At 35.8% G+C, this 14,676-nt stretch overlaps 1 protein-coding gene across 2 annotated transcripts in view; it reads right to left on the reverse strand.

The window, feature by feature from the left end:
* The window catches only part of LOC306844279 (dedicator of cytokinesis protein 11-like), an 87,309-nt gene that overhangs the window by 59,533 nt on the left and 13,100 nt on the right, over positions 1 to 14,676 (reverse strand). For both annotated transcript variants that reach the window (XM_079376282.1, XM_079376281.1), the window contains exons 6-19: positions 12,781 to 12,876; positions 11,749 to 11,883; positions 11,205 to 11,370; positions 9,288 to 9,367; positions 8,153 to 8,236; positions 7,917 to 8,057; positions 5,947 to 6,183; positions 3,897 to 4,019; positions 3,501 to 3,583; positions 3,168 to 3,290; positions 2,750 to 2,826; positions 1,026 to 1,210; positions 368 to 433; positions 163 to 255 (exon numbers count right to left, since the gene is read on the reverse strand). In XM_079376282.1, the coding sequence (XP_079232408.1) occupies positions 163 to 255; positions 368 to 433; positions 1,026 to 1,210; positions 2,750 to 2,826; positions 3,168 to 3,290; positions 3,501 to 3,583; positions 3,897 to 4,019; positions 5,947 to 6,183; positions 7,917 to 8,057; positions 8,153 to 8,236; positions 9,288 to 9,367; positions 11,205 to 11,370; positions 11,749 to 11,883; positions 12,781 to 12,876 (1,689 nt within the window). The remainder of the gene's footprint in view (positions 1 to 162; positions 256 to 367; positions 434 to 1,025; positions 1,211 to 2,749; positions 2,827 to 3,167; positions 3,291 to 3,500; positions 3,584 to 3,896; positions 4,020 to 5,946; positions 6,184 to 7,916; positions 8,058 to 8,152; positions 8,237 to 9,287; positions 9,368 to 11,204; positions 11,371 to 11,748; positions 11,884 to 12,780; positions 12,877 to 14,676) is intronic.

The following is a 14,676-nucleotide window of genomic DNA, read 5'->3' on the forward strand; positions in this document are numbered from 1 at the left end:
TTTAAGATTAATCATGGTTTAACAATAATATTAATGTGTTTTCCTAAGTAAAAATTATAGTATGATATGTTGTCACCGCTTGATAGATTTATACTATCATTATTATTAAAGGTGAGATATTGTATTGCTATGCAGTTGTTCTTGATAATATATGGATCTCACCTCATCATGAAACTCTGGACACTGATTGTGATGCAAAACTGCAGCAAAAGCACTGGTGGTGAAAAGTGGATCCCCTGGCTTGCCATAGATGCACTAAAAGCAAACAGTGGTTAATCAATTACACATTATACGTCATGTATTTATTAAGTATTAAAGAAATGGTGGAATAAAACTGGTACCACACACAGAATAATTATATAGTCACCTTCAACGGGGCGGCTCCTTCATCATCAGAATCCTTGAAATGAACACAAACTGCAATGTTTCGAGCCTGAAAGAAAAAACAGACACTGTATCAGACAGCATCACATATATTAGGGAATTTTATATTAAGAGATATTGATATAGATATAAAAGATACATAGATGTATTGACAGATAGATAGTAATTATTCTAAACCTTTGGCCAGCAGCATGTACATCGTAATGAGAAATAATGTAATGGGATACCAATTATGTAGTGATAAATAAAAACAAATTGCTCTTTTGCAAATGAATAAAACTGAATGAAAGCCAAAAAAGATGTCATTAGTATCATTGAGAAACAGATCTGTAAACATGTTTGGTAGCATCTCTAATCAAGAAGAAAAGTAGTTGGAGAGTAACAGGGCAAACAGCCAGTAGAATGAGCTTTCCAGCAGTGGAGGAGGATACAATTAACCCTGAAGTCTGTTTAATTACAGATAGGATCTTTGGTGAATTGATTATGAACAGAATCCCTGGGGCTTTTCATAGAGCCTCGTGTTTGAAAACATGTAGGCAGACATTGTTACAGCTCGAAGGAGCTTGTTGTTGCACCACCACCCACAGCTTTGCAGTTCTGCTAATTACAGAATGTGCTTTGGGAAGTGTGAGGAATCTCACCTTGGCAAATGTCTTCTGATTGTCGTATTTGAGCTGCTGAGGATAGACGTAGAGATGGTTCTTGTAGATGGTGAATGGGTGGTTGTATCTGGCCTCTTGTGGGACAAACTCCTCCACTTCCACGGACACCTTCTCACACTGCTCTTCAAATGGTTTCACAGGAATATAAGATGATGTGACAGAGTCTGAGAAGATAAAGGTTATATATTAAATACCATACGTTATATGTTAACTCTCATGTTGTGTTCTGTTCTTTTTGAAACAGAAGCTATGTTTTCATCATCCTTTTACATAAACGTATTTTGAAGGATCGCATCAGTAATGAGTGATGGAAAGCCAAATTTCAGAAAAAAATCCCTTAATTTGCAAATATTATTATTAAATACGTTTTTACATTCGCTTGAGGTGGTTTTTGACTTGTGCAAAAAAGGGTTAACGCGAATAATGGGCGATGGAAACGCATTTTGCAAATAAATTCCTCCATGTGCATAAAAAAGTCATGTGACTGCACTATGGTACCGATCAGACGGATCTTGTTGCACAGCATCTGAAATGTCATCATGGTCATTCTGAAATTCCTTTCAGAAAAGTATTTCTGTATAATTGCCTCTCAGAACTGTCTTGCACGAATGCGTTCCCTAACAGCAAGCATCCACCTTCGAAAGCAATGGCCGCATTTATTGTGTTTCGTCTACTCACACTAATTTTACATATAAAAATTATTATTTTCAGTGGCTTCTCCTACTTTTCTTAGTGATATTTAGTGCCAGTTTATCAGGAAGTGATGGTTTTGTTCTCTTTGACTCGATGTTGAAAGCCAACAGTGCTTAGTCGCAAATGTTTTATGCGAGATTCCAATTTTGTGCATAAGTTAAATTAGCAACTTTAAAAGGAAACCCGGCTAGAGAAGATTTACTTTTTCCTGAAAATGCTAATTGATGTTATTGCATTGGACTAAAACCTACTGACTTTGCTCACACTGCAAAAGTTTTGATAATTTATGGACTTTTTGTGATTCCCCTCCCCCCACCTTGTTAGCATAATGACAAGCAATTTTTAACAGGACGATCATCAGACCAAGAATACAAAACTAGGATTTTCATTCAGCACAGCACAAGGGTTAAATTATGAAAACAAAATGTTTCCACAGTGTACAAACTGGCATCCCATTCCTTTTTTTTGTTTGAAGTAATAAAGGTATAACTACCAGATTTATTTAAAGAGAATTATTAAAAATGATTGAGATCAAATTAACCTAGCTAGTTATCAACAAAAAGACTATTCCTAATGCAGATTGTATGAAACAATTTAAATTACATTCCAGTGATGCAATATGTTAAACAGATATTCAAACAACAACAAAAATATATTTTATTTTTTTAAATAATTAAATTATTATTTAATTAGTTAATATTTTGCCAAAGCAAAATGTTTAGTTGATACTGCTTGATTTTCCCTATTACAAAAAATGGAACATTTCACATTCCATAAAACTGACACCCAGGAAGTGACATCATTTGGTGCAACCAAACAATGATCAAAAAATGTTCATTTATAAATGGCTTTGTTTCTACGAGTTTCAATTTGCATCATATGCTAAAAATGTGCCTTTAAATAAATTGTAACTGAGAATAAAAAAAAAATCTACAACTTCTAGATTTAGAAAGAGGTGTTATCAAATATTAAAAGCTAAAGGAATTAAAATAACAGACAAACAAACTTACTTGACAAGTCTGGAGGTACACACTCAACAGTGATGTTAATTTGTCCAGGGATTATCTGCAGTTTGCTCTTCTCTGGTCTACGAACAAAAATGTCTCTTCAAAACATTCATCATGCATAATGCAATGAAGTGACTAACAAGGAAGTACATTCATGGTGGATGATGGAGATTTTGCCAAGTGGAACACGTCGTTCACATCAACAACTTAGTGATAGGCAAATAAGTAAGGCTTTTACACCATTCTTATCACTACTCTGATTTAAGGCTAGTGTATAAATTAGGGATCAAATTAGGACTATGACTGTTTGTAGGATTGTTGTTACAGGCAGGCTGTGCCAGGAAAATTTCTTATTGGCCAAAATCACATTGATCATTTAGGGACACTAGGCATCAAAAGACTAGTAAACATTATCACTCACTTCTTGAGATCTGTCAGCAGTTTGATGAGGTCTTCAGTCGATATCTTGCTACTGTCTTGGCGGTAGAGCGGAGAGAACTTCCCCTCAGTGTCTAAACTGCCTTGGAAATCTTTAAACACCTGTCTGAAGACACGCAACACACATATCCTTGGCACCAGAAATTAACTTTAAAACACTTACACATTACCTAAATATTTACTAAAGCAATTTCCAAAGAGTACGGACTGTGACATTCCAGTTTCAAGGGCACGTAATTCTACTTGACGTAGAACATAGATCATTTAAGCCTTGCTAGCCCATTAAGTGAATAAGGATTGACTTTCTGTGTCTTACTTGGCAGCCCAAGCGAAGGGCATCCGGTACTGGCCCAGCCGCTGGCACGTCTGCTTGGCAGTCTTTAGGACTTTCTGTACCGTCTGAGAACCAGACAGAGAAAAAGGCATGGAAATATTCTACAGAGCATTCTTGAAATGTTTAAATTTGAATTAACAAAAGACAATTCAGACCCAAAACATTACTTAAAAGCCAACAATTGTATAAATACAACACATTTTTATACAATACTTTTATTTCTACATCAGGCTGACATGTCCAATGTTAAAATGCAATCTTGAAACTGCATACAGCTTGCTGATGTTATGCAATGCTCTATTCTAGTAGAAAGACGTCATGACTAAGGACAGTTTTTACAGTTCTCTTGAAGCATATGCTTGTTATTGAGCACCAGACCTTGCTGATGTCGGAGGTCTTAATGTAGGGCTCAGCGCAATGGGTGATGCCATTCTGTAAAACTTTTTCCACCTGGGCCAGCAGGAAGATGTCTGAGTGGGGGTTGGTAACTGAGAAAATACCCTGAATGACACAAAGGACATACTGTGGTTATACGAATGATTAGAAGTGAAAAGGAAAATTAAATAGACTGACAGATTTTCATGGGTAAGTGTTTTGTTGATTATGGAAGTTCAGTGAAATTAACTCAAGTCAGTTAAAGAAAAAAGTGGGAATACAGTGGTTGGTTTAAATAGCTATTTCATTCATTTGTTGTTGGTTTGAGCAAAAACAACAACGACAACAGCATGGAAAATAATTACCATAATAACAATAATAATAATAATAATTATTATCATCATAACCATCATCGTTATTATTATTACGGTCATTCTATTCCAGGTTTTTACATTAATAAACAAATTAATTAATTAGTGCTGTCAAACGATTAATCACATCCAAAATAAAAGTTTTTGTTTACATAATATATGCGTGTGTACTGTGTGCATTTATTATGTATATATAAAGACATATGCATGTATATATTTAAGAAAAATATGGTATGTTTATATATTAAATATATTTATAATATAAATTATATGAATATAAAATTTATATATTTATATATAAAATATATACTGTACGTGTGTGTATTTATATATACATACTAAATACACAGATTACACACATATATTATGTAAACATCGTGATAAATAATTTGACAGCACTAAAATACATAAATAGACAGATACTTTTATTATTATTATTTCTGGTCATTATTCTCAAAATCTTACATAAATACGACTGTGAAAGCTACACAGAAAGTGTACTGACTGTTTTTAAGAGTCTCATTGGGCCACATATCCAAATTTTAAATCATAGGCTGCTGAGATGCCTCTTTGTAACCTCTCAGAGCCCCGAAGACTTGTTCTATGTACTTTAGCATTACCATTTCATCATAAAAAGAAATCAAAATCTAAAACTAAACTGAAAAACATTGTTCAAGCCACTGTACTAGTTGTAGTGTCTCTTTGTCTCTCTAACACACTCAGCCATCACTACTTCATGTCAGCTGCCCTGCGTTATGTCAGTTCCAGTAAAGCCACGTCATGTTTCCCAGGCTGCCAGCAGAGGCTTGAGACCGTCATGGCACTGGCTTTGATTTAGTGCATAGAGTTAGTGCTATGAAACAGAGCTGCGTTAAACCTAAAGCCGTTTCTGCCCTGGCCACATGCCTTGTACAGAACAGCAAGTTCAAACACACAGATAAGTAAGCCTTGAGAGGATTAGTTAAATACAACAATCCATGATTTAAAATTGGAAAACTTCAATACCAGAGATAAAAAGATGCAATTATTTAGCAGAGCTCTCCGTATCATCTTGCATTAAAAGGCATCAGGCCTGCAAAAGGTGAGAGATAAATAATAAAGCAAAAACGTGTCTTCAGTTGCATTAAACTTAGTGCTAATGTGGCATAATAGTTCACTTGCACATGATTGTACATGTAGCCGTTATTGCAAAATGGACACAGGCTTTCAACGGAAGGCAGAAATACAATGACAAGGGGAAATGAAAGTCAGCCAAACAATAACTATATTCAGCCACCTGCAACCCTGCAAAATGCATGGATGTGCAAAATTCTGAAACCACATTGACTTCCCCATCAGAAGCACAGCAGAAGCATCCTTCTTATTCAGCAGTGCTGGACAATGCTTACTGGGGAGGGTTGCCAGTCATTTACAGAAATATTCAGCAATGTGCAGATTTTAAAAGGTGGCCAGGATAAATCTGTCACAAACTAAAGAGCAGAAAGCTCTTTTGATTTTTAGTGGTGCTTATAACAAAAAATTTGAAAAAAAAAACAATTTGCTCGGAAATGGATTCTTCTGATTATTACATTACATAGAAAAAGTCGCTATAAGAATTTAATCTATTGGAAGTACAACATTTCTTTCAGCAAAGGCGTTTATTAATTGATACCTCTAGAAAGTAGAAATTGATGAGCTTTTACCTGAGTGGGGAAACGTATAAGAGACTCCGCGACCCTCTGGAGAACTGGCAGACCGTGTCCGTTTACCCTGACTGTTTCATATCTATCTCCTCCTTCTGGTTCTGTTGGCATCCCCGGAGAACCTTCTTGAAGCATTTCCCTCACGCAGGGTGGATTGAGGTCAACATGAAAGTCTGCAGAGATCTTACATCCTTTGGACAGATCAAACAATGCTAGGCTGATGAAGAACGGCTCTACCTAAGGAGAAAACAAAAAGAGTGGAATGAATGAAGCTGATGAGTTATTACACAGTATTTGACATCTTTACTGTGGTAATTTTCGATTCAAGCAAGCAATCTGCCTGAGCATGCTGTGAGGATCATAATTTAATGACAGCAAATTAAATTCAAGCAAAAGATGTATTTATGTAACCAAACCTCTGTATATAATTTTACTCCATTCGCATCAGTCATGTCTATTTAGATCATTTAACAAAGTGTGGGAATGTTCTGAGGGAGCAGCAGCTTTCCAAACCCTGCTGATGAGCGCCAGCATTCCTTCCCTGGAGCCATTGAAAGTGCTTCACTGAGCGTAACCATATGCATCACTGTGCTCCGGATGAGTCCTTTGTTTTCTAATTCATCTCTCATTAAAAGAGCTCCATGATATTCAACTATAATGACCTATAACTGCTGTTCTCTGACAGTCTAAGATAGAGAATAGCTCAAATAATTGACATTTATTATTTAACCCGGGGCCTAAAAAAGGGAATTCTGGGTTTTCGTGTGATTAGTGTTTGTAGCTTAAAAAACCATATGGTTTTAAAAACACATTCATATTTTATTTTTATATTTAGCAGACACTTTTATTGACTTACAAACGAGGACAATATTAGCAATCGAACTAACAAAAGAGCAATAATATGTTAGTGCTATGACGATTCCCATTTAGTCTAATGCAGTACAAGTAGCAAAGTTTTTCTTTCTTTCTTTCTTTTTTATAATAAATAAAAAGAAAACAAGTAGATAGAATAAAAAAGAGAACGCTAGTGTTAGTGTCAATTTCTTTTCTTTTTTTTATCCCTAATGCCCTGTACCTCTGTACAGGGCATTAGGACAAGGAAAAGGCAGGACTATACTAGTCAAATAATATTTTTAATTTACAAATCAATTTTTAGGCTTTGAACTACAGTGTGTTTGTCTTTAACACTGATATTTTAAAATGTTAAAAAGGTTATATTTCAAATTTAGATTTTAAAAAGGTTATAATTCCAGTATACATATAAATATAATATGCAATTAAATCAGCAGTTCAGCACTTTTTATTATTATTACTACTACTATTATTATTATTTAATTGACTATAGAAAAATGTATTTTCAACTTTGCATATTTGACAAAGATACACAAAGAAAATTATAATTATTATTATTCTTATTGTTAATTCTTTATTAATTTTTTAATATAAAGAGACTTACTCTAAGATGTTGTTAGAGATCCTTTTTTTTTTTTTTTTAATCAGATACATGCAATTGATCATTTAAAATAAAATGCCTACTATTCTTCTTTCTATAATTGTGATGTCAGGCATATTTAAAAATCAAGAGGAGGAAGTTGTCATGGCCAAAGACACAAACTCAAGCACAGGATATCCTTTTTAATATATACCAGGACTCTCTATATATGAAGAAATTCACAAAAACAACTTACATCTACAGAGGACAAATATGAATGGAGTAGTCCCACCAGGGTAACAGAGCCCAATTGTATAATTACAATTGTGCTTAGAAAATTATAGGGATATTCTCCATTGGCTAATATCGATCATCATTTTTCATAGACTAAGCATTCTAATGTGTCTAAAATCAACATTACAGTTGCATTGGCAGCATTGGTAGCATCACAAAACAGCACCAACGAAACAAAAAATCAACAAAACAAAAATGTGACACTGGCAAAGACAATGAAACTCATAGATTAGGGCTTACTCACATTGGTTAAGATGCCATCATTCTTCTCATTGACACATCCTTGAAGGCTAAAGGTCAAATCATGACAGCTAACCATGATTCTTCGTCCAAATCGCTCTTCAAATGGCTTCACGTCAGGCTCGATGCCTGAAAAATCTAATCTCTGAAGAGGAATAGAGGGATATAATGCATTCATTTTTCACACAGGCAAAAAAGACTGTCTCTCTAATAGCTGTACACTAGACATAATGGACTAACCTGCATCTCAGGATCCAGGGTGAAGATCTTCTGTCGACCTTCATTCCTGCTCATTTTATTCAGCTGGTCATTTTCTCTGGCATACTGGAGATAACAGGACAAAATACTGTTTGCATTTGTAAAAGTATATAAATAAACAAATAACAAGAAAAGAGCACAGTGCTTAAATAATAGTTCACTCAAAAATGAAAGCTACACAAGCTACCCAAGATATAAATGCATTTTGTTTCTTCATCGGAAGAGATTTGGAGAAATTTAGCATTACATCACTTGAATGAGAGTTCAAACTGCTGATAAAAACATAATCCACAAATAATCCACATGACTCCGGTCCATCAATTAATATCCTGTGAAGCGAAAAGCTGCATGTCTGTTTTTAACTTCAAACCATTGCTTCCAGCTAAAAATACGAGTACTGTATCCATAATACTGCCTTCTCCAGAAAAAATGTCATCTCATCTGAATCATGGGAGAAATATGTTCAGATCAAGCACCGTTTACAAGTGAAAATGGTCCAAAATGTCCAAGACTGCAGTCATGTGGATTACTTGTGGATTATTGTGATGTTTTAATCAGCTGTTTGGACTTTCATTCTGACGGCACCCATTCTCTGCAGACGATCCATTGACGAATAAGTGATGCAATGATAAATTCAACTAATCTACATCTTGGATTACATTTTTAGCAAATTCTAATTTATGTGTCAATATACATTGTCCCACAATTCACTGAAATCAATTCGACCTTCCATTTGTAGTACAATGAATAAACCAGACGCTAAATCAACTGTAATTTTTAATATCTCTTTCTTGACTTTTTTTTAACTGACCTGTCATCATTTAAGACACTTAAGCAAAAAAAAATGGACTTTGAACGCAAAATAATATTTATTTTCTATAACGTCACTGAATTAAACAATGCAACATGATGAGATCACGTGACAACAATGAAGCATGCTTCTGTTGTGTGTATTATTGCATACTATTACATATTTTTGAGTAGTAAACAGTCAGCAGTATATACAGCACAGTATGCAGTAGACACTATTTAATTATTCTGAACTCAGCCACTTAAAATGCACAAAGAAGTGTTCAAACTACTACAGATAGCATTGTAATGATTTTGCATCAAGTACCTTCATTAACTCTGGATGAAGACTCCGGCCAAAGCTCTCTGCAATGTTCTCTGGTTTCCCCTGACTACTGCTGTCGTCATCTGTTTGGATGAGACACTTGTTAATCAAAAGGCAAACTGATTAATTCTAACTGAAGATGCATGCATAACAGACAAAGCGTTTTATAATTATGTAGTGTGTGAATATGGGCTTATCTCAGACCCCTTTAGTGACGGCTGACTGGTACTTTTAAAAAGTAACAGACAAAATCTTATATTTGCTGATTTGCTGATCAAGATGTTTGATATATTTGAAAGTCAAATGAGTTTCTAAACTGCTCCACTGGAAGAGAAAGCAGATTTCTGTATGTGTTAAATGGTGTCAAATCTGGGACACTAGGTGGAGCTTTCTGGGAAATCAGCTGCCCTCATTTATTCATGTAGAGAGACTAGAGAAGGTGGGTTGCTAGTAGATTTATCTCCACACTGTGAGGTTCTTATACTGTCAGTTTCCATAAATAGGTTACACACTGGTCTGGTTTTATCCCATTATACAGATTTGAAAAATTATTATCTAACACAGGACACAAAATATCTGCCTCTCTCCTCTTGTTAAAATGGTGATTTTGGCCTAAATCCTGCAATTCAGATCAAATCAACAACGTAATAATGTTAGTATAATCTGTTTAATCGATATTCGATTCACTGCATTAATGTTTTCAATTATTATCTTATTTTAATGACAAAAATATGTTAGCCCACATTTGATTTAGGATAAATATGCAATACTTTTAAATGCATTTTCTGAAGCACCTTTCGTTGCTGAAAAAGGAAAAAAAATGTAATATATCACAGACTCTATTTTATCCATCATTTATGGAAAGTGCTTGGTATACTATATAGACTTACAATAAACAAAACAAATGGCTTCCCATATAGGGACATGCAAAGAGGGGTATCATACATGTTAGGACAGTCTATTAAACTTAGAGCAATGAAAACCAGATGAACTGGAAAGCAGCAACTGAGACTGATGTCTGCATGAAGATGTCCAGAGACTGTTGTGTGCTGTTGTTTTCTGTAGTTATGGTTATGTTTAATTCTTACGCTAGCAGATATGGTTATATCTGCTAGCGTATTCTAAGTTTTTTTTTTTTTTTTTTATGTTTAACTGTAATTCTACAGCCCACACACCAAAGGGGAATTTTTTTTATCATAGAATAACGGTGTCATTGGAAGGTCTTAAAAACAAATGCCACTATTGGCCAAAGTTTAAACCACAGAAGCACAGGTTGTTTATCAGTGTCAGGCCAGAAATAGCATTCCCTTCACAGCTCCTCTATATGAATACAACCTCCCTAACATTTCAGTAATCTGTCAACATTAGAATATTTACTCAAAGTCCAAAAGACTGCCTCCTATAATAAAACAGCAGAAACTGTACTACTATTAGTATTATTATTCAGCTGGCCTTATTTGAATACAGAGAAAACATCAAGTTCAATAGGTTTTAAAAAGGCCCCCAGAAAAAAACAAATGAACTTATTATATTTGGAAGAGGCAGAATGGGAACTATGCATCATTTCAGGAAGCAGCACATACCGGAGTTCCCTACGTTGCCAAAATGCTCGTCATTTGGTTACGTGGGGGGATCGTTTGGATATTTTCATTAGCAAGAGGGTGGTATTTGTTCCCAGACAAATGGGAATCAGGCAGAACAGCCAATTAAAAACTGCTCATTGTTGGTATTTTGGGAGTGACATCTTCTTTGATGATGATGCAATAAGTCACATAATTAAAGTGATGATGGTGGACACAACAGAAATGCTTAAAAGGATAGTTCAAAACTCATGATGTTCCAAACCAGTAAAGTTTATTTTATGGAGAAAGTCCGAAGCATCTTAACATGTGTTAATGGGTGTGTGTGTGTGTTATTTACACAGAGAATCTTCTGATCCATTCCTCCTGTCGTCCATCGCGCTCAGTAAGGTCTGTTTCAGCGTGTTCACCCACTCCTCCATCTCGGCCTCGCTGTCTGCCGCCAGATAGTGACTGTAACCGTCCTGCATCTTCAGCTCAAAGCCATTGCGCTTCATCTTAGAACACTGCAAGAAACGTGCTGCGTCAGTCGGTGGAGGAATTTAATGGTGTGTCTTTAAGAGCTGTTTGTGGTTATATTAATAATGGGTGTTCAGCAAAGAAGATTCCTCTGGTTGCGTTACAGAGCCTGAGGGCTGCTACGTGCTGTTGTAAAACTTCCTGAAAAACGTATCTTAGACTAACCAACTTCAGATATTTCCAAGATGTAAAATAAAACATCTCTTCGTAATTTACAATGCTCATTTCTAGCAACAAACAAAAGCATTTTACACACTTTCTGACTATTAAAATTAAACATTGTTCATCAAGCCCCGTAAACCTTTGTACCCTTTGATCACATGACAACTTTTGACTGCAAAAATGAAAAAATGTACATTATGTACCGGAACTACATTTATACAGGAGTCCAGATAGATGGAGCCTTTTGATTCTTTGTAGTTTTTCTCATCTTTGTATGAATTCAGTATGTAAGAACCATCAGGGAGTTGAGACAGGTAGAAATACCTCCTCTTGAATACCTGTGGAGAGAAAAAAAATGTGTGAAAAATAGAGCCAGAAATACTGTGATATACAGCCATTTTCATGCCTCATATTTATTCTGAAAATATCGTAAACAAAACGAGGATTTTTTTTATGCTCACAAATGCTGCATTTATCTGATCAAGAACACAGTAAAAACAGTACTAATGTGAAATAAGTACAATTTAAAAGAATTTTAAAAGTTTTACTACATTTTAAAATGTATTTTATGCATTTTAAAATGTCCTTTGAAGGCAAAACTGAATGTTCAGCATCATTACTCCAGTCTTCAGTGTCACATGATCCTTCAGAAATCATTCTAATATGCTGAATTGGTGCTCAAAAACATTTCCTTTTAATCCTGATTTCTTATTAATCTGAACTGTATACATATTGTTTATCATTTAAAACCTAACAAACACCTTTTTGTGAAATGCTATGCCAAACGTGTGCTTCTGGCCTTTCCTTAAAGTGTTTTGATAGTTTTTTTTATGTACTACAAATACAAAATGTGGCTCAATCACTAATATAATGCATTAGCTTCACACAAGCAATATCCACATATTATCTATTATTAATAGTATATGAAATGATTTTCTTGACCTCCTGACTAATGAGTAATGGGACTGAATAAGTTGTATATAACTTACTATATAAAGTAAGTACTTGCGAGACATCATTTAGTGCAGAGTGCCGCACTTTATGTTTGTGTACGAACATTAGTGCATGTAACTGACATTTTGATTTACCAAAAAACAAAAGACCTTACAGGCCTCTCCAACAATGGTTGTTCAAACTGCATTGATTGACTGCAGGTGTACAGTATATTAAGTAACAACGACTGCTGTAGATCTGCTGATGACTGTTAATAAAAGGGCACCGATGATTCCACTAACCTTCATGGAGACTGACAGACTGCTGTTGATGTTGGCCTTCTGCAGCCATCCCTGCTTCATTATGCCTCCTCTCTGAGAGCAAAGAGATGATGAATCCTGAAACACACACATACACACACACACAAAGTAAGAACTAATGAAGCAGACAGACTGATCTGAATACAAAGACTCAGATCAATGCATTTCTTTGCATAAAACCTCTCTGCCTTAAAGATTGTAACAGTGGTGGCGACTGCCCTTAACTTAAATTATTATTATTATTATTATTATTTAACGAAAAATTCGGGCGCCAGACAGTTTTTTAAAACTGACAAAAATCAACCAACCCAGGATAGCAAAGAAAACCACTGATTACACACAAAAACCAAATATTTCAAAACAAGTTTCAATTTAACTGGAATTTATTACATAATGTCCATAAGCATTATATAAAACAAATTACTTATTTCCAAGAAACAAAAAAACATCCAAACAAACAGTAAATGAAGAAATAGATAGATATAGTTCTCAATGTAACAGTTAAAGTTTACAGTTCAAATCCGTGTTCACATCATCACATAAACGCTATAAACGAAATCCCAGGTCATACTGGTCACACTCTAGCTGGGCGTCCACACTGGCAAATTCGTGTGTCCATAATCACGCCAAACAATTTTGGCGGTCGGAATCTCAAACGGGAGAGTGTAGTTGGACTTCGCCTGCCTCCAGGAAGGAAGTTTTAACGGCCTTGGACTCGTTTGAGAGTGAACCGCTCACCAACAACAGCCGAACTTTAAGGTACATCGCTATGGAATCGCCAGACTCCACGTCGCATCAAACAGCGTGCGCGGGAAGCCTCAGTTCACACAAACGCCGTCTTCCCCTCCACATGGTAACCATTTACTTTACTTTACTCTTCTTCTCACGAATCGTAACATACCCCGAGTGACGTGTCCTCCTTCCACCTGACTAAATAGGCCTCACCTCCATTTCCTTTTCCGCCATTAATTACTCACTCCACCTTTTCCGTTGAAAGTGAAAGTACACATGGTCCTATAGGTTTACTGCACTGTCACACTCTCCCCCCCCCCCCTGAAAGAAAACAACCCATGGTTGTTTATTTGGGAGTGTTAAAATCCCAGAAACTCCTCTTCTTCATCAGAGTTGTCTTCGAATAGTTTTAGGAGTTTTTCCTTACTCTGGGACTCTAATTCTTCGGCTGTCGGGTAGCACATTTTCATATTGCACACATGGGTTGTTCGGACATCTTCTCCAGTAGTCTCCAGTGCAACAGGGTAATTCAGTGGACCCAGCTGTTTTATTACACGGTAAGGACCTTTCCATTTACTTGCTAGTTTAGCAGTGAATTTGGCTTTTGCACTAGATTGTGGAAAGTTCCTTATCCACACACGATCTTCTTCTTTAAATGTTAGTTCTCGTCTGTGTTTGTTGTAATTTCTTGTTTGTCTAACATGAGCTTTTTTGCTGTTCTCCATAGCTTTGGATTGAAGCTGGGTTAAACAATGAACAACATCGTATGCTGGCACATCAGGATTGAGATTTTTACCTCGGAGAAATTTGTCCATTGGACTCTGTAGCTTTCTTCCCAGTTGCAGTTCCGCTGGAGTCATCCCTATGGTCTCTTGGACAGCAGAATTGATAGCAAATCTGAACTCTGATAAATATTGATCCCACTTGTTGTGATTTTCATCTAGGTATGCCGCTATCATGTATTTAAGTGTGCGATTGACTCTCTCAGTCATGTTGGTCTGAGGATGGTATGCAGTTGTCAGTTTAGGAGTTACCTTCCATTTTTCGCAGACATCCTTAAACACAGACGACACAAATTGTGTACCCCTATCCGACAGCAGGAAATCAGGCACACCCCATCTGGTCAAAATCTCCTTCCTGAAAATG

The sequence above is a fragment of the Barbus barbus genome, assembly GCF_936440315.1.
Source record: "Barbus barbus genome assembly, chromosome: 1".
NCBI lineage: Eukaryota > Metazoa > Chordata > Actinopteri > Cypriniformes > Cyprinidae > Barbus > Barbus barbus.